The sequence below is a fragment of the Arachis stenosperma genome, chromosome 10, assembly GCF_014773155.1.
Source record: "Arachis stenosperma cultivar V10309 chromosome 10, arast.V10309.gnm1.PFL2, whole genome shotgun sequence".
Lineage (NCBI taxonomy): Eukaryota > Viridiplantae > Streptophyta > Magnoliopsida > Fabales > Fabaceae > Arachis > Arachis stenosperma.
This window is the reverse complement of record NC_080386.1, coordinates 78,233,832-78,253,931: the sequence shown is the minus strand read 5'-3', so window position 1 is coordinate 78,253,931 and position 20,100 is coordinate 78,233,832. Positions and strand designations below refer to the sequence as shown.

The 20,100-nt window shown below is 36.8% G+C and overlaps 1 protein-coding gene across 1 annotated transcript; it reads right to left on the bottom strand.

Annotated features, from left to right (window-relative positions):
• Positions 1-580: 580 nt before the first annotated feature.
• LOC130954134 (peroxidase P7) lies at positions 581-2,936 on the bottom strand. The gene is made up of 3 exons (XM_057880870.1): positions 2,699-2,936; positions 1,318-1,675; positions 581-1,233 (listed from the first exon to the last, which is right to left on the bottom strand). Exons 1-3 carry the CDS (start codon positions 2,900-2,902, stop codon positions 842-844), a joined length of 954 nt encoding a protein of 317 aa, XP_057736853.1. The 5' UTR covers positions 2,903-2,936; the 3' UTR covers positions 581-841.
• Positions 2,937-20,100: the final 17,164 nt, after the last annotated feature.

Sequence of the window (20,100 nt, the reverse complement as noted above, 5' to 3'; positions counted from 1 at the left end):
TTAATGTTAAATTATAGCAACTAATTCATGTTGTTAAAATGGAATAAAATTATGCTATTTTTTATTAGTGCAATGATTGACACAACTTCACTTGAAATGTTCAGATGTGTTGACAAATGTTTAGTGTTATTAATCTAAGTTTAACACATAAAATCTATACATGTAGATATTTTTTTTAGATCAACATCGTAGACCTTTCAAAAAAAAATAGATATATATTATATTAAGTGAGTTCAAAAAAAAAAAAATGAAATGAAGGTGGTAAGAGAAGAGAGAATGTATATTAAAAGATGGAAAGCATTGAGAGAAAATATATGAAAAAAATTAAAAAAAAAAGTAATTATATTATAAAGACATTTTAAGTTTTAAGTGAATTTTCAATAAAATAAAATTTTAAACCACACCTATTTAAGTTGGAATTAATTTAAAAAAAACAATAAAATTAAATTAAATTTTATCTAAATTAATTTAAATATTTTTATTTCAAATACTCAAATTGAATTCAATTGCCATAAAAATTAAATTACAAAGAGTTTCAAAACACCTGCTAATTTTATCCATAAAGTTACAGGTTTCAGAATAATTAATAATACCACACTTAATTTCTATAAAAGGAATATGAAGAGCACATTTGTAGATCAAATCAAATAAAACCACTCCCTTCCCTCTTGGGCGCTTATAAAGCCTTAATTAATATAACAATAATAATCCGAAAAAAAAAAAAACTAAACATAAGGAGCAAAATGAAGGGACAGTGGACACATGAATAACAATGGGAAACAAGAAGAGAATTCAAAACATGTTAACAACTTATTGTATAGTTACTAATAATGTATATGATTTAGTTGATCCTCCTGCAGTTCTTCCTGATTTCACCGTTAGATCCAGTGAGGGGACTAATGTCTCCCATCTTGATCATGGCGCTGATGAAGTCAGAGGAGAATGAGGTCGGGTTGGAGGCGTAGCCTCTGACTATAGAGTCGGTGGAGCCACCGTTGAAGAGTTGCTGGTCGGAGTGGAGCAGCCCCTTGTTCTGAAGAAGGTTCCTGAAGTAGTTGTTGTCGAAGGCCGTGGGTGTTTGGAGATCAAGCGGCGCAAGGTTGTTGTCCCCTGTACCCGATGCTCTGGGACAGTTGGTTTTCCTGCTTGTGGCGAACGAAGCTTCTATGTTGCTCTCGTTGTAGAGTCTCGCTCTGAAGCTAGTGCATCTTGCTTGTCCAATTGTGTGACCGCCTACCACCACGCATGAATTGGGATTTAGGGTTTAGAGTTGAAGACAAGTTAAAATTGAATTGAATTAAATGTATCTTAGGGTACCTGCTAGTGCAACCAAGTCCTTGGTGGAAAGTCCGAGAGCGCTGAACCTGGAGATGAGTTGGTTGAGGTTGGAAGTGGGTGGAGGGATGCCGTTGTTGGCGGCGGACTGGCTGGCTGTTCTGGCGTCTCTTCTTCCAAGTTTGACGTTCCAAGTTGGGCCTTTAAGGATATTAACAGAGTCTCTGGCAGCAACGGCGAGGATATCAGCGCATGAGACAACACCAGGGCAGACTTTCTCAACGGCAGTTTTGATGGCGTCAATCACTTCGAATCCACGGGCTGAGTTCCTGTTTGGGTTTGCGTTCTTCTCTCCGGTGAAGCTTGATGTGTCGTCTAGTAGAATCGATCCATCGCATCCCTACAATTCAGTTTAATTTTAAGCTTGTGGATAGAAACTATTTTAATAATATCAATATTTTTTTAATAACTAATTTTAATTTATTGTGTCATAGAAAAATAACATTTGTTACTTTTATTTATTTTTGTTATCCCTTTAATCTGAAACACGTGGAATTTTGTAGATAAATGAATATAGTTGGTGTTTGAAGACGACATGAAAAGCTAATACGCGGAGAGAAGGAAATTTTTGCTAGTTGAACTCTTTGTAGTAGGTGTTTGTCGGCAACAAATTATTTCTCACCAAGTTACAAGCGAGTTGAAAATCATGTTTCTTCATACTCAAATAATTAAGCAAAGTCTCAATATATTCGATTTTTATTAGCTAGGAAAAGCAACAAAACAACACAAACACTATACTCATCATCATCATCATCATGGCTAGCTTGCTAGTAGTGCCAATAGCAATAACAATTTTCAAAACCCAGAATATATAGCACTTAATAATTTTGAACTAAAACATATGTAGGTAACCAATAAATAATCTAATAATTTGTTCGTATATCTGAGAATACCGTACGTACATGATGAGAAGCATTTCATGTAATTATATATTTTGCTTTTTAATTTATATACTAAATTAATATATAACTCTTTATGATAAATAAATAGAATATATATAACGTAATAAGATTTATATACTCTGATCTATCCCACCCAACAGTTAACAATTTAAATTTGTGTATATATATTATTGAAAATATTTGGTAACCAAAGAAAATTAGTCAAAACAGTTATAACTTGTCTTATCTATCATTTATTAATTGTTGCGACAATTAATGAATATTAAATAAGACAAATTCTGACTGTTTTTTTCTCCCTTAACATTACCGAATTATTATTAACTTATAACACAATTATTCGTATACTTAGGAGTGCAAGTACATGAAATCATGAATTGAATTAATTTATGCATGCATGAAGTGGGATAAGTTTAAAAAATATATAGAAATTAAGAAGCAAATAAAGGCGCATTAGAAATTACGTTGACAAAGCAATCATGGAAGAACAAGCGGAGGAGAGAAGCACCCATACGGGCTTCCTTTGATATGGCAGATTGAACTGTGGATCTCACAGTGGAAAAGAGTTTGGGGCATGAACTAGAGTAGAAGTTTGTGGAAAGTTGCGCATTGCCATTCCCCAATACAAGGGCAAAGACAGCCAAAGCAATCACCAATCTAGAAGCCATATGATTAGTTCGTATATAGGGAGTTTGTATCTAAGGTTGTACTTTGTGGTTTATGTGTCATGAAAGTGCCATATATATAGTGATCCATGGGGTCTAAAGGCGGTTTGCCTCAGCAGGTAATAACCATACCTAACACGTAGAAATATGGCTTAGTCATTAGTGCATGGAGGAAATTAAAATTGGAGATTATTCTAATTAAAAAGTAAAGTGTCCATATGCTATATCTACGCATACATAACATTTAATTATGATAGTGACTTGATTAGAAAAATTGTGCGGAGGATTATTTTAGCTCGCTCCTGCTGTATGACTAAATATTTTGGTTAACTAAATTTACCTAAATTGACATAATAATTTATTAACTCAAAATATAACCAACAAAATGACTTCTAAAACTCAAATAAAACAGATTTAACTAATACGATCAAGATTGGAATATCTTCTGTCTGAGTTATTTGAGAGAATAGAACTGCCAATTGACTTCGATTAAATTTATTTACACTGCAATCATCCATTGTTAGAGAAAAAATTTTAAAGATTAACGATGATGAATATTGAGGAAAAACTCTAAGAGATATTTTTGTTTCTAAAATGACTAGAATAACATTTTTGGAACAAAATAATAGGTTCAAACAAGATTTCTTCTTGCAAAATAAAAGGGAAAAATCCTGAGGGAGAGAGAATAACGAAATCATGGAATACTACTAGTACTAGAAACATGCTCTTTACTGTAGGATTTATCTCATGGAAATTAGTGTTAAATTTTGTGTTGGATAGTTCTACGCAAATTGTTAATAATAGTGATAAACGCGAATTGAAAATATTACGGTCGGATTGTCAAATCGGATGCTAATTTTGTCGCAAATAAAGGACGCAAAATATAAAATTGGTGGAGATATTATTTTCGGAAAAAATGCACTGTTTTATTTAAAGCCGCCTCGTTGTAATAATAGGATTTTTTATTTAAATAAATTAAATAAATATTTTATTTAATGAAATAAATAATTATAAAATTATTACAGAAATACGTCTCCCAGTCTTATTTCGTTTACAGTGTAAACGAGATAAGTTTGTACGTATCGCGTTTACTCTGTAAACTAGATAAGACCGATGTGCGTGACACATGTATATTTCATTTATAGTGTAAACGAAATAAGGCTGGGGATGCCTATATATAGATGTCGTTTTACAACGAGGTTTTAGGCCCCATTTCGAACTTTTCCACCACTTTCTCGTCTCTTCTATCCCTTTTTGACCATATTATTGAGTTAGACGAAGACGGTGCATGCAGATGCACGTGACCGGAACATCAACAGGCTGAACGCGACATGGCTCTAAGTTGGGACAGCCGACTTTGCAGTTAGTTTTATTATCTTGACGTGTATGTAATCCCATATATGTATAACCATGGTTAGGGTACTTCCCAAAAACTAGAATACAATTTGTATCATTAGGAACATGTTATTGATAGTAACTAATAATTCTAGGAATGCGGTTATGATTTTTTGGTAATTAAGTTGTTAACTACATAATTATTAATTAGAGTTTAAATGATGGGGCAGATGTTTCCCATCATTAGGGTTAGTTTATTGGTCACACATTTTTTTAATTTATTAATTTTGTTATTAACTATCCAAGTTTGATATTAGATTGTTAAGTTAAAGTTTGATAATTAGATTATTAATTATTTTATTGAATGTTTTAATTTCACACAACGTATTGAGAAAATGTGCATTAGTTAAGTACGTAGATATTAACGGAAAATGTTGTGTCGACATAAATTAAGTTAGTACATACGTGCAAAATTCTGTTAAGAAAATGTATAAAATAGTTAAGCGAGTTTGATATGTTGACGGACCTATACAATATTTTTATAAGCAATAATTATGAAATATTTTTTTTTGTCAGAAGCCTTACTTACTTCTCCCTGGCGAGTGACTCACACGCTTCCACCACCCGAAGCTATCGTCCCGTATCTGAGGGAGGCTGAATTCGGCGACACGGTGACGCTCAGGGATTTTGTATTCGACAACTTCCTGATCACAACATTCGTGGAATGATGGCATCTAGAGACCCACACGTTCCATCTGCCGTGTGGTGAGGCCACTATCACCCTGCAGGACGTGGCGTATCATCTTGGGCTACGTGCACATGGGGAGCCAGTTGGGGGTGCTTCTGTGATTTCTACAAGCAGTGCTTGCATGGACATATCATTCTCTATGATCTGCAGCACACCGCGGCACGACAGACATCGCCGGCGGAAGTCCGCTATTGATGTCCTGGATATACCAGAGATTTTTCCAGTGGTGTCCACCTAACCGACAACACTTCATGTATCCTATGGCTGTGAGGTAATTATTCTTTATATCTTGCTTATGTTTTGAATTTATAACTCGTTATGACATTTTGTAAATTGAACTCGTGTTATTCTTGTAACCGGTGTCAGGTTGATTGGGTTGATGTAGCAAAGCAGTGACCAGCACAAGGCGAGAGTTCTTCGATGGCGTCTATTGATAGACCAGTTACGTTGGGACGAGGTTAGCACTACCATTGAAAACCTAATTTTCAATTTAGTCCTTTATATAGAATTTGTTGTTTGAATAAATTAAATAAATATATGTATTTACTGAATTTTGTGGTTTGAAACATTATTTACCTTCTGGGATATCAAATATTTATTTATTCCACAAATGTTGTTTCAGTTTGTCTGGACGTCGTACGATGGCCCTGCTCTACAGACTTTGTGCCCGCCATGGTTTGTCGAGGAGGCAAAGTGAGGGACATGGATGTCTGTCATCCCCCTCGTCTACTTCAACATCGTCGGGTTTTACCCAGTTGACCGGGTGAAGCGCCAGTTCAGTGGAGAGTAGCCAGTGTCAGGCGCCCCAGCCAATGCCGACAAGTTCCTGATAAACCCCATTTTAGGGTTTATCTTGTGCTTAATTTAGGGGATTTTATCACATTTTCTCACATTATTCAAGGAAATAGCATGGTTTCATGATTTTCTTCTAATTTGTGCTTAAGAGTAAAAACATGCTTTTAAGCCTTTAAGTAGCTAATTTTAATTCACCTTTGATTCCACTAGATGCCTTGATGTGTTTGTTAGTGAATTCAGGTTGAAAAGGCTAGGAATGGATCAAAGGAATGAAGAGAAAAGCATGCAAAGTGGAGAAATCATAGAAAATCAAGGATTTGGGATGCATTCACCGACGTGCACGCGTGACATACGCTCACGCGTGGAAGATGAAGTCACATGGCAACGCGTACGCGTGACATACGCGTACACGTGGATGAAAAATGTCAAGCGATACGTACGCGTCGATGCTCGCACGTGACCTCATTAAAGTGAAAACGATGGGGGATCATTCATAAACTTAGTTTTAGGGAGAGATGTAGAATTCTAGAGAGAGAGACTCTCTCCTCTCTCTAGATTAGGGTTCTTAGTTTAGATCTAGATCCATTTTCTTATTTTGCTTTAATTTCCCTTTTTACTTTTATTTGTTCTAGCAATTTACTTCTCTTGTAGTTTCCTTTATTTTGTTAATCTTTGTTGATGCACTCTTGTTCTTTTTATCTTCCTTTAATGCAATTTATGCTTTATGTTTCTTATTGTTTAATTGCCTGGCCTTGTTATTGTTAATTTCTTGCTCTTGAGTAGTTGTAGATTTACATTTATTGCAATTTTATCTTGCTTTCTTTTTATGCCTTCCAAGTGTTTGATAAAATATTTGGAAGGATGTTAGAGTAGATTTTTCTCCTCTTGGCTTGTGTTGAGTAATTAGTGACTCTTGAATTATCAAACCCTCTTGTTGATTGATAATTGGAAGTTGCTAGTCAATTTGAATGCCACTAAAGCTAGTCTTTCACTATGATTAGACTAGGACTTGTGGCCTCAAGTTGATATCCACTTGACTTTCCTTCATAGTTAGAGGTTAACTAAGTAGAGCAATGGACAATTCTTGTCACAATTGATGATGATAATGAGGATAGGACTTCTAGTTCTCATACATTGCCAAGAGCTTTCTTTGTTGTTAGTTTATTCTTGTCCCCTATTCCAAAACCCCAAAAATATACAATCCATAACCAATAACAAGAACACTACCCTGCAATTCCTTGAGAGACGACTCGAGGTTCAAATACTTCGGTTTATTTTTATTGGGGTTGAACTTGTGACAACCAAAATTAAATTTGATTTGAGGATTCGTTGTTGGTTTAGAACTATACTTGCAACGAGATATTTTTGTGAAAATTCTTTATCATCAATAATCCTCGCATCAGTTCCTGACATCTACTGGACAGGGCGAGGATGTGTGGTGGCCTGACAGACTTGAAGAGTGGTATGCCGGCTGGACAACATGCTTTGAGAAGGCCACATGATCTCCATTCAACCATGTTTTGACTATAGGCAGACCTACGAGTATTTGGGATTGGTGGCGGGGAGATTGTCAGGTTAGGTACCAATCAGGCCAAGACATATTCGATGATCCGAGGCTAGCCGATTTACCAACTGATCTCCAGTCCACTGCCATCTAGCGAGGGACCTTCTCCACCTTTCCTAGGACATCCCTGATCGTCATAGGCGTGCCAAGGAGGTTAAAAAGGACACCTGGCAATCTTCTAGGAGGGAGAGGGGTGCTAGAGAGCGTGGACCAAGCGCAAGGGTGAGGAGGGAGAGGGTTAGGCCTCGGCGGGAGAGATTGGATGTGGGGTCGGAAGAGGAGGCTGAGTTCAATAGACATGAGGATCATGGAGACATCCTAGCAGGCGGCGATGATTCGCCACCGCCACCGCCACCGCCTCCACTTCCTCCACCTCTCATACCGCATGATCCATCTGGTTCAGGAGGTCTGCAGCATCAGGCCGTTTGGGACACCTTACCACCTGGCTGGCATGATGTCGAGCCATTTAGCAGCTATCAGGAAGAGCAGATGGTGGATGAGATATTCTTCGAGGATGCATTCCAACTTCACATCGCTGACTAGGCATCAATGCAACCCCTTGCAAATCAGTTCTAGACTGGCAGGGAGCAGAATATCAAACAGTTTCATCACCCTTCTGCTCCTGCGCATACTTCAGCTTAGATGCCACAAATATCTCTGGGCTCTGGCTCGTCATACAGAGCATGCATGAGACCGGGTGCCCAATATGCGACAGCTCCGTCAGTGGACTACGGTATGTTGCTGACTTCATCCCGTCCTCAGGTTACACCTGCTTTAGCTCCACTGCCTCAACCTCTGCCTCAGGTGCGCCAGTATGCCCCCGTTCCTTACTCCGGAAGATACTATTCCCACCTCTTCCACCGCCTCCGCATCAGCCACAGGATCATTCTGCACAGCCCTGACCTCATGCAGACCCTCGACCCAGCCGACCTCAGCGCCAGACACAGCCTCCACCATGTGGTACTGGGCATCGGCTCCACTACCAAGATCCCCACCATCGATGATATCTTATAGTTTATTATGTATAGTATCATGTTAATAGTTTTATGTACTAGACTAGTAATGATGTATTGTATAAGTGATGCTTGTATGTTTTGTTGATGTATAGTCCTTTTATGTGATTTTTTTGTGTTTGGTATTATGAAAAAATATGTTAGACCTTTTAATGGTGCGATGTAAAAGATGTATAATTTATTCGTATAACCTCGCTCATGATTTCCAAATCCATTAATGATTACATATATATCACATAAACGACACACTAATAAACGTTTAATACAATTAGAATAACACAAAACAACTAGGTAACATCAAGCATAGTAAACGAATATCACTCTTAAACTTCTTCCTAGTATGACTAACTTGCTTGCATAGACCACACCTCTTCTCCTGGTGCTCGACCTCATCCAAGTCATTCAGGAACCTAGAAGACATAGGTATCCCATTAGCCTTCCTGCGCGGGTTAGGACGAAGCAGAGTCCCATGCTGTTCCACCCATAGAGCCTCGTCGGGTATCGGTGGAAACTCCATCTCGTACACCTTAAACACAGCCTCCTGCCTGTAAACCAGATGAACATATAGTGCCCGCTCGATGCTTGTGGCGGCACAAGCGGCAAGTGAATGTCGGCATGGGTAGTGGAAAGACTGAAAAAGGCTATAGTCACATGTACCCACTGCTAGCCAAACTTGGAAGGAACCTCGCGACCAACCCTCGAACGGCTCTAACTCCTCCACAACAAACACAGAAGCCCGTCGATCACAATGAGTAACATGCATCTTGGGGATGCCTTTTCTGTTCTTCTTAATGGCTACCATCAGCCTCTAGGAGAATTAGTTTCCAGCCGCTAGTTATGACCGTGTCCCCTGCCCTTCGTGACGAACAACATCTGTAATCTCTCGTACGTGATGCACACGAAGGCAGAAATCGGCAAGTACTGTGTACCCTTGAGAATTACGTTGATGCACTTCGATAGATTTGTTGTCATATGATCGAACCAGCAACTGCAGTTTTAGTGTTGTAGCCATATCTCTTCATTGAAATGACCATCCCAGTCCGCCATCTCCAACAACAAACCTCTCAAGGCATCCATGTATCATTCATACCCGGCCTTTCTTGGACTATAAGTGGCTTTTATAAGGTATCGCTTGTCCTCGGCTGACTTAAAATGAGACTTGACGTTTGCGGCCATGTGTCTAATACAATAAGCGTAGAACACCCTAGGAGGTTTCCAACCACTATCATCGGCCCTCAGTGTAGCCTTGATCGCTTGTGATCTATCAGAAATAATTAACAGGCCTTCCTATGGGGTGACATGTCGTCTCAAATTTGTCAGGAAGAACGATCATGACTTTGTACTCTCAGACTCTATAATTGCAAAAGCAATAGGTAGGATATTGCTGTTGTCGTCTTGAGCCATTGTAATAAGCAACACACCACCATATCTACTATACAAATATGTGCCATCGACAGAAATAAACGGCTTAAAATGCTTGAAAGCCTTAACAAAGGATAGGAAAGTCCAAAAGACTTTGTCGAACATGCTACAATCGCAGACCAGAAGCTGCCCATCGTAGTAAGGTATGATCCTGAGCTCACAAATAGTTTCGGGACAACAACTCTGTAGTGCCTACATCAGGTTTAGCACCTTGTGGTATGACTCCTCTCTGTCTCCGTAAATCTGCACAACTATTTTTTTTCTTCGCCATCTAAACATTTCTATATGAGGGTTTGAAGTGATAGCTCTGCTGAACTGCACCTTGCAGGACAGGGATGCTGACGGATGGGTTGGACTGTGCAACGGTAGAATGACCCTCAGATGAGGTTGTTGTCCAATTGTTGATGGTCTTGGGACATGGGAGGTGCTAAACAAGTCTGCGCTCCATCAACCCTCCGAACCAGCACCAAACTTAAATTTTGCTTGTCCTCAAGCAAATAAAGAATCATGCAATAGATTTTGACAATCTAAGGTGAGAAGAGTAGCAATTTAATGTTCATGATTGGCTAGTTTACTATGCATGCAACAATCACAAAAGAAATTTAAATGATTGATGTTTCTATCTTGCTCACTTTATGAAATCTTTTATTCCTTCTTTGAAACAACCTTTTCATCTTTTTCTTAACTTAGCTTATTGGGTGCTTTGCACCATTAGTTAAAAGCTTCGACTCTAAATGCTTTATTTTCAAGTATTACCACTTGATACATAAGCACCACAAGCATTTAATTAGAGACTCTTTAAGCTCATGTGTTTCTTTTCTTTACTCTCTAATCATTGATGCTCAGAGCCTTGAGCTTTGAGGGAGTGCTTTGCACTGGTGCCTAGCCTTGACTCTAAGTATTTTATTTTTAAGCTTTTTGCTTGATACATAAATACCACAAGTACTTGACTAATGAATTATCATTGGTACTCAGAGCCTTCAGCTTTCTCATTCTTTCCCTTTTCCTTTTACTTGACTTATTTGATTTGCTTATTCAAGGTTTTCAACTTTCAAAAATTTCATAAAATGTCCTAGATAAAAACTTCAATCAAACAAATTCAAATGCATTTAAGCAACAATAGTCATGCTAGCCTTCCAATACTCATATGCTCATGCTAGCTTCTTCTTTAGTTACCTTGTTTGTTTATGATCATGATGCTTAATTACTTTGACTCACAAATTTCAAGATGGTAGTTATGATATCACAATAACATGTTATGATTCAAAAATCAAACTATGCTTATTCACAAATGCACACGCATATAGAAGAAATAGAAGACAATCATGCAATAGAGTGTGAATGGAACAAATGAGAGAAAAAGGAACTTAACCACCTTGTAGATCTTCATCATTGTTGTTGTCACTTTCTTCCTATTCTTTCTCCCCCACACCAAACTTAGAATGATTGCTTGTCCTCAAGCAACAAATAAAACAGTAGTGATGGGATTTATGATGGGTCATGAATGTCTTAAAACAATGAAATGTGAGTAATTCATGGTTTAAGCAAGCAAAATTAAGAATAACAATAAAGGCACAAGAAAGAAAATAGAGACAATGTGATTGCACTAATAAGTGGTGTGTGCATGGTACATAGCATGAAAAATAAGTGGCAACACCAAACTTAGTGTGACACTTTCATTTGGAATTGATGCAAGTACCCAGTGAAGATTTGGAAATCAAATTGTTGCATAGCAACACCAAATTTATTTCATGCAATCTCATGTCAAATTATTTGAACATAAACTAAGCAAAGAAAGAAAGTGTTACCTACGGTTGGGTTGACTACCAACAAGCGCTCTTTTAATGTCAGCTTGACATTTTGTTCATGAATTTCTTCCTCGTCTTCCAATTGGTTAATAAAAATAACTTCAAGGGAGAAGAGGAAAAAAATTGAAGGCCCCCTATTTTGATATCCTCCCAGCAAGCTTTCTTTTGTTATTGGCTTCATTTGCTTTGCTTGTTGGGGTAGGGGTTGGATTGTTTGTGGTTGACCTTTTCATGGACATTGTCCTCCATTTCTTAGTCACAATCCTCTTTTCAGTACTTTTGTTGATTGCCTTCACTTATTTGTTTTCAAAACTTAGGTTTTGTGTGATGGTTAGAATGTCCTCTTCATCAAGAATCACTTGAATTAGTGGTTTAATGAACTCACCCTCTATGCAACTTTCTGCTTCATTTGAGTGTGTGCTTCTTTGGTTGTTTTCTTCCCTTGCATCCTTCTTCTTCATTGGGGTTTCACGTGGTACAAGGGCCTCTTTTTCTTGCTCTACCAATTCCTCATTTTCACCCACATTAAGCACTACTCCACTCCTTAAGCTGATGGCATGATATTCTTCCTCTGTCTAAGGGAAGACATTGGTTGGTTCATCAATAAAATATTGTGCCAATTGTCTCATTTGCTCTTCTTGATTCTTCCTTGAGGCTTCCATATCTTCAATCACCTATCTCACATTTTGCCTTAAGAAATCACTGATTTAGGCAATTGAGAGATATCTCTGGGAAAGCTCCTCTATTGCAAGTGTTAAAAGAGTTTTTCGATGAGTTTGTGGAGGTGCATAGGTTGGACAATTTAGGGATAATGGCTCTTGATGAATGGGAAATGGAGCATTAAAATCCCTTTCCCAGCCATAATTTGGGTAGTTGTCATAACAATATGAGTTATTTTGTGGCTCTCAAAGGTATTCTATTTTATTTGATTGCTCAAATCCCATCATTTCTTGTTGATATTCTCAGGCACCATTAGGATAATAACATGAATCATTTTGTGGTAGTGGGCAATATCCCATGTAATATGATTGATAAAAATGTGAGGTAAACTCCATTCTTACTTGAAAATACTTTGTATCAATCATAATCACAAAGAGAAATTGAAGTTTCTCATGTCACAAATAAGAAATTCTTAGTGAGGCAATAACACAAACACTTAATTAGCAAAAAAAAATAAAGAAACAAAAGCAATAAAAAATAAAAAATGTCTAATCTAGAAAATAACCAACCGGTAGTTTGTTAATCACAATTAATCCCCGACAATGGTGTCAAAAACTTTATACGAAAATATTATTCCGCATAACTACCGGCAAGTATACTGGGTCGTATCAAGTAATAAAACTCACAAGAGTGAGGTCGATCCCACGAGGATTAAAGGATTAAGCAAGCAAAGTTGGTTGATTAATCTAGTTAGACAGTTCAATTTGGAGTGATGAGCAACAAGAAATGTAAATAACTTGAAATTAAATGAAAGCAATAAAGAGTAAGAAAGTAAATGGCATGAATGTGAAGTACAAGAAAAGTAAAGTGTTGGAAATGTAAAGTGCAGAAAATGTAAAGTACGGGAAAGTAAAGTGCAAGAAACAAAAGTGCAAGAAAGTAAATAACTAGAATTAAGAATAAAAGAAAACATTAGGATCAAGAGATATTGCATTCTCAGGATCAACAATTCTCATCTCCACTTCAATCATGAAATCATTGAACTCTTAGCAAATCATAAGTAATCAAACCCTAATATGTTGGTAATTTGATTTCTCTTAACTTGATCAATTGTCAATATCTTGATCTAATTACTCATGAGAAAAGATTTGAAGTTCAATTTCCAATTTAAACACCACACAACCCTTAAGATTTCAATTCAAAGTGGTCACATGTCACATATCAGACTAAGAATTATCAATCAAGAGAGGTGTGAGAGAAGAGCCTCAAACTGAATTCCATGACTCCTTTCTCAAGTTCATCATGGAATTCAAATAGATCTAATCCCTCTCTCGATAGTAATTAGATCTTTGAAGCACAAAGACTCTCTCTAAAGAAGCAATGAAAGAAGAATTAAAGATGAAGAATGAAAATAAATCAATCCATTAAATTACAATAGAGCTCTCTTTCCCAATGTAAAGAGTTAGTGACTCATAACAAAATATTTACAAAAGTGGGTATGAAAAAAAATGGAAGAGAAGAAGAATGTGAAGTGTGTGAGGAGAAAAGTCTGAAGACCCCCTCCAGAATCCCCCCAGAGTGTGTGTATGGGTGTATCTCCTCACTAATGATGAAACTAAAGCCTATATATAGGCTATCCTACATTACAAACTCAAATGGAATTGAAAGCAAACTACAATCAAATGAAAATGAACTATTCTAGATGATTCTTGTGGCCTTGATTGAGTGATATTTGTGGGCTTGCTTGCATGATTTTGTAGTGGACCTTGAATTAATTTCATTGTACCAAAATGAAGCTCCAGGGGTCTTTTAGAATGTATGGGTGTTGGTTTGGTTTGGGCTGGTTTTGAGCGCTGGTTTTTCTGGCACTTCTAGCGCCAGGATGGTTTATTGAGTATTTTTTGGGGCTTTAAAGATGCCTATTATTTGTACTCCAATTTTATACCCACTATAAAATATTATATATCGTTAGAAAGCTCTGAATTTCGGCTTTCTAATGCAACTAGAAGCGCATCATTTGGACCTCTGTAACTCAAGTTATGCTCCTTTGAAAATGACAAGGTCATGCAGATTTGGGTGCTGGTTTTGGGAGTTGGTTTTTCCAGTGCCAGGACAACTCTAACTTCCATTTCAACACCAATTTTTGAAACTCAAATTGAATTTCCACCCAATACTATTATATATTGTTAAAAAGTTCAGGATTCTACTTTTTAACGCAACTGGAAACACATCCTTTGGACCATTGGATCTCAAGTTATGCTCATTTGAAAAAGACAACGTCATGCTAATTTGGGTTGCTAGCGCTGGCTTAAATGAGCGCCCAACTCAGCGCCCAAACCAGTGCCAGGATGGCTCCAGGCTTCATTTCTGGACATTGGTTTATCCAGCGCCCAACTCAGTGCCAGGGCTAGCTCCAGGGTTGCTTTTGGCGTTGATTTTTCCAATGCCACTTCCATCGCCTAGTTCCAGCGCCAAGTCTTGCTCTTTGCACTTTCAGAGTGACTTTTCTTCCTCAAGTTTAGTTTCCACCATGTAGTGCCATATATGGTTGGAACGCTTTAGAAGTCTACTTTCCAATGGCACTAGAATCACTTCATTTGGAGCTTTGTAGTTCAAGTTATTCTTGTTGGAGTATAAAGAGGTCAATGTTGCAAACCTCTTGAAGCTTTCTCTATGCTTTTTGCTTCTTTTTCTACCATTTTCTACAAAATTCATCAAATCAAAGAAATCAAAGCAATATATGACTTAAGCACAACAAATACTCGATAATTGGGCATTATGAACTAATTTTTTATATGAAAATGCATAGAAAAATACACATGATGTGTATGCATCACCTCCCTAACGAAATAAAACATTCATGGTTTGAAACTACTCAATATATAGCAATCATAAATGAGTAAGTACGCCACAATTAAACTTGAACTCACCAGTATCCAAGGTTCAACCAGAGAGCAACAAGGAGACTCCAGGGACATTCATTTGCAGCTTGACGGCTGATGGTTAGCCTATAGCGGGTTTGGAATTTCTCTCAAAATAGAATTTTTCCGTTGCAAGTATAGTCCAAACCCAACAATCGACCACAATCAAATTTTAATTCAAAGGTGTCACAATCCATACAAAATAACCGGGAGTTTTATGTCCCGGGTCATCTTCCCTAGGAGTTGCAATAAAATACTCAATTATTGGCTATGGGGGAATTGGGAGTTTTGATTATAAGAGGCAAGAAATTAAAATGGCAAGTAATTAAATGGGAAGCAAGTAAAAGCAATGAAAATGGAAATTAAATGGCAAAAAAGGCTCTTGGCAAGAATTGGGGAATTAAGGATTCCTATCCTAGTTATGGACCACAAACATGGTAATTGTATAGAATTAATCCCAATTAGTCAATTCTAAAATCGAGAACTAGTCAAAAGGGCATAATTGATCTCAATTCACAAGTCCTAGCCAACTCTATCAATGGAAGGCTTAGAGTTAGTGGAAACCAAATCAACTAACAATCCTCACACAATGTAGAATGGACATCCACCACTCAAGTTCACCTAATTACCCAATTTCCCAACCAAGAGTGTGAAAAACTAGGCAAAATTCCAACTAAGCATTTTATCAAACACTTGGAAGGCATAAAAAAAGCATGGTAAAATAACAAGAAATAATAAATTCTACAACTACCATATGGATGAAAATAATAATAACAACTAAATTAAACAATAAGAAACATAAAACATGAATTACATTTTAATTGAAATTAAAGTAATAAAGTGTCATAAACATAAAGGAATAAAAGAGGGGAAATAACAAATAGAAGTAAAGAACAAAGGTGCAATAACAATAAATGGCAAGGAAAACTAAATGAAAACAAGAATTAAACATAAATCTAAGAGAGATCTAACCTAATCTACCCTAATTCTAGAGAGAAGAGAGAGCTTCTCTCTCTAGAATATGACCTAAAGCATGTTTCTAATCTACCCTAATTGCACTTCCCTTGATATGGAGCGATGCCCCTTTGATATAGCACTCAATCAGCTTCAGAAAGTCCAAAATTGGGCTTTAGAGGCCCAAAAATCACCTCCAGCATTTTGCAGTAAATGAGTCACGTGTCGGTACCTGTGCCTACACACAAAGTTGTGTTCGTAAGCACACTTGCTGATCTTTCACTTATGCATGCGAACAAATTGTCATGCGTGCGCACACATGCTGTTGTGCTTCTCCTTTGTTTTCTCCATGTTTTCTCCCAATTGCATGCTTTTCTTCCACTCTTATCAAGCCATTCCTACCTATTATACCTGAAATCACTCATCAAAACCATCAAGGCATCAAATGGTATGAAAGTGGGATAAAATTGATTAAATTAAGCACAACATACCATGTTTTCATAATTAAGCTCAATTTAGGGAGAGAACTCAAAATCATGCTATTTGGATGAATAAATGTGGGTTTATATGATGAAATTCACTCAAATCAATCATAAATTTATCGTCAAATATGGATTCATCAATTTTCCTACACTTAAACAATAGCATGTCCTCATGCTAATCACAATCAAAGGAGAAGGGTAAAAGGGTAAGCAACTTATTCAATGTAACTACCTATGTGCATGCAACTATGCAAAATGCTATCTATCTATAATATGGTTCCTATGGAGTTTGGAAAAAATAAACAATAGAATTTCAATCAATCCAAAACAAGCCTTAGGGCCAAGACAAAGAATCAATGCAATGTAATCAATGTCCAAAGATTTGATTTGAAATTTTCAAAAACTAATAAGCAACTTGCAAGAAGATACAAGAGAAGAGATGAAAGCATAGAATTGAGCAATCGAACCCCTCATCGATTGTGTATACACTCTAGTCGCTCAGTGTTTAGGGTTTAAATCACTCAATTCTCCTTTAATCATGTTTTCTAGGATTTTTCAGTCATCTAACAATCAACAAATACTTGATGCATGTATACAAATATCATGAGGTCTTTGGAGGGTTGTAATGGGCTAGGGTTAAGGTAGGATTAATATGGTTAAGTGAGTTAATAGATTGGATCTTTGATTAGCTCAAGTATCCCACCTAATCCTATATCAACCTATGTACACAAAAGAGAACAACCTAACTTTCCATTCACCTCTTTTTGTCATTCACTCATGCATTCTTCTTTCTAATTCAACCACATATGCATTCTTTTATTTAACATTATTATTATCATTCATTTTTTTCTTTTTCTTTTCCTTTTCTTTTTCTCTTTTTCTTTCTTTTTTTCTTTTTTCATATTGTCAAGAAGAGATGCATATGTTTTAAGTAATGAATGCATGTGTGTTTACCAATTTTTCCATATTTTCATAATGAAAGCCCAATGTACATTTATTACCAAATTTTTCCAACAAATCTCCCCCACACTTGAGTAACACAGACTCCTCAACCCAAGTTAATCAAAGATACAATCCATAGACATTAATGGTTTTTCGCTTAGGGTAAAAGATGTGCTTAATATTAGAACAAAGGGGGATTAAAAGACTCAAAATTAGTTTACAATGATAGATATAAGGGTTGGCCATGTGGGTTAGTGAGTTCATTTTCAAAAATAGCCTCAATCATACTAGATGCATTTCAAAACATCAAATATAGGACATAAAGATTCAAGCAAATCTCATATCATAATCATAAAAGGAGTATAACACACAAGAACAAAATTTGTGGTTGAAAATGTGCAACCACACAATTAAAGCTCAAATCTCACTATGTGTTTTGTTTAAGCTCTTTTCTTTATTCCATAAAAATACTTCAAGCAAGTTCAAAAAATAAGTTTTCAAATCTAATCAATAGAACGCCCTAAAAGAGATTTCTTGAAAATTTTTTGTTATTTTTTACCAAACTTATTTACTCTACCATGCAAATACAAAAATTTACTACAATAAAACTATAAGCAAACTAAGATATATACAAGCAAACTAAATAAAGTGCAATGTAATGAAATAATAAACAAATATTCACAAAACATAACTATTAAAAACTAAAAAATAGTACAAAGTGTTGAGAAAGAGAAATTTACACCCCAAAAACTGCGGATCCTCCTCCACATTTAAACGTTGCACAATCCTCCGTGCATGCACATAATCCGGGAGTGAAGAACTATGAGGCTCCACCTTCAGCTGGTGGGCACTAGGGCTCGGGCTGCTGGATAAAACAAACAAACAAGAATTGAGAAAGAGTTCATATGCATGTGGTATGATGAAAGACAATGTGTGTATTCTAAGTGTGTACGGTTTAGAAAACACACATTGGCCGGGTAAGAACGGCAACCACATAATCAAAAGAAATAGCATGTGTTCCTCAACTAAGTGACCCAGGTTGCAAGTAAAGAATAAGAAAAACTTAAGGCACAAGCAACCCTAGGTAACTATAACTCAAGTGAATTGAGTAATTGAGATATTGGATATTGAAATTGTGCAAGTGAAGGCACAAAATTGATATAAAAGCACAATAAATAATAACCAATCCAATAATGAAAAAGAAAACTCCTTATTCATCATCACACATAATGAAATAGTCACATGATAAAGATACTTGTTGCAAAAAGTGACAAGTTTGATAACAATCAATTCAAGTCACTCAAACAAATGCAAAGCATTAATATGAAACAAGTACCGGTCATGTGATGAATTTGACATGAAAAATCATGATGAACAAGTAATTTTATCTCAATTCACTTAATTCAATGTGCACTTAATTTGTCCTAGGGTGCAATCAAAACAAGAATTATCAAATCCACTAGGTACTAGTATATTAAAGCAAAGTATAAGTGCATTGATGAAATTTAATAAGGAAGCAACCCAATCAATATCAATCAAACACTTGCAATTTATTTAATTAGCAAACAACTAAACCAAATCTAATATAATTACTAAAACAAAAATGAGATGCAATGAAAACTAAGTAAAACAGGTAGAAAAACATGGAAAAAACAAGATAAGGGAGGGATGGAGGGGCAGAAGTGCGTTGGGGCTTAATTTAAAGTGCAATGAAAATATTACCCAAAATAACATTTGTGCGTGCGCACAGACATGTGTGCTCACGCACACAAGGTTAAACAAGGGAAGTGAGTGGACGCACAAGGGTATGCGAACGCTCTGAGCAAAGAAGGGATTAAGACATGTGCGTACGCACAAGAGTGTGCATACGCATAGAAGACTTTTTTTAATAATAACTTGGGGAAGGATCATGTGTGCGCGCGCACACTTGTTCGTGCACACGCACAGGGACAAAATGAATTTTTGGGTTCATATGCACAGGGTGTGCCAGCGCTCCCAACAGAAGGGGTGCAAGCTGGTGTTGCCCGCACAAGTGGATGCACACGCACAGGGTGCAAAATACAGGAGAGCGCCCACGCACAAGGCATGCGAGTGCTCTCAACAGAGGGTTAACAGACTAATGTGCGTGCGCACAGAGAGGTGCGCACGTACAAAGTGCGAAATATAGACATTGTGTGCGTATGCGCAAGAGTGTACACACGCACATTGCCCTGTTTTTCCAAAAAAAAATTTTTCCAATTCTAGCGCACTCTACCTTAGCTCAACAAAAATTCAACCCCACAACATTCAAATATCCATAAATGCATGATCCATATGAAAATTAACCTATGTATGCTCAAAATTAAACTAATTATAGGCTAACTAAGACAAGCAAACATGCAATAAACCAAAATTATAAACAAGGAAAGGGTAAGAACAATGTTACCATGGTGGGGTGTCTCCCACCTAACACTTTGGTTTATTGTCCTTAAGTTGAACTTATGGAGAGCTCTAATCAAGGAAGCTTGTGCTTATGTTCATCTTGGAACTTCCAACAATGCTTGAATCTCCAAAATTC

What these genes read in the sequence shown, in the direction of transcription:
- LOC130954134 (XM_057880870.1), bottom strand. Translation starts at nt 2,902, where the DNA reads ATGGCTTCTAGATTGGTGATTGCTTTGGCTGTCTTTGCCCTTGTATTG. An exon ending in TCCATGATTGCTTTGTCAAC is followed by an intron (nt 1,676 to 2,698) that starts GTAATTTCTAAT and finishes ACTGAATTGTAG; the next exon opens with GGATGCGATGGATCGATTCT. An exon ending in GGACTTGGTTGCACTAGCAG is followed by an intron (nt 1,234 to 1,317) that starts GTACCCTAAGAT and finishes GCGTGGTGGTAG; the next exon opens with GCGGTCACACAATTGGACAA.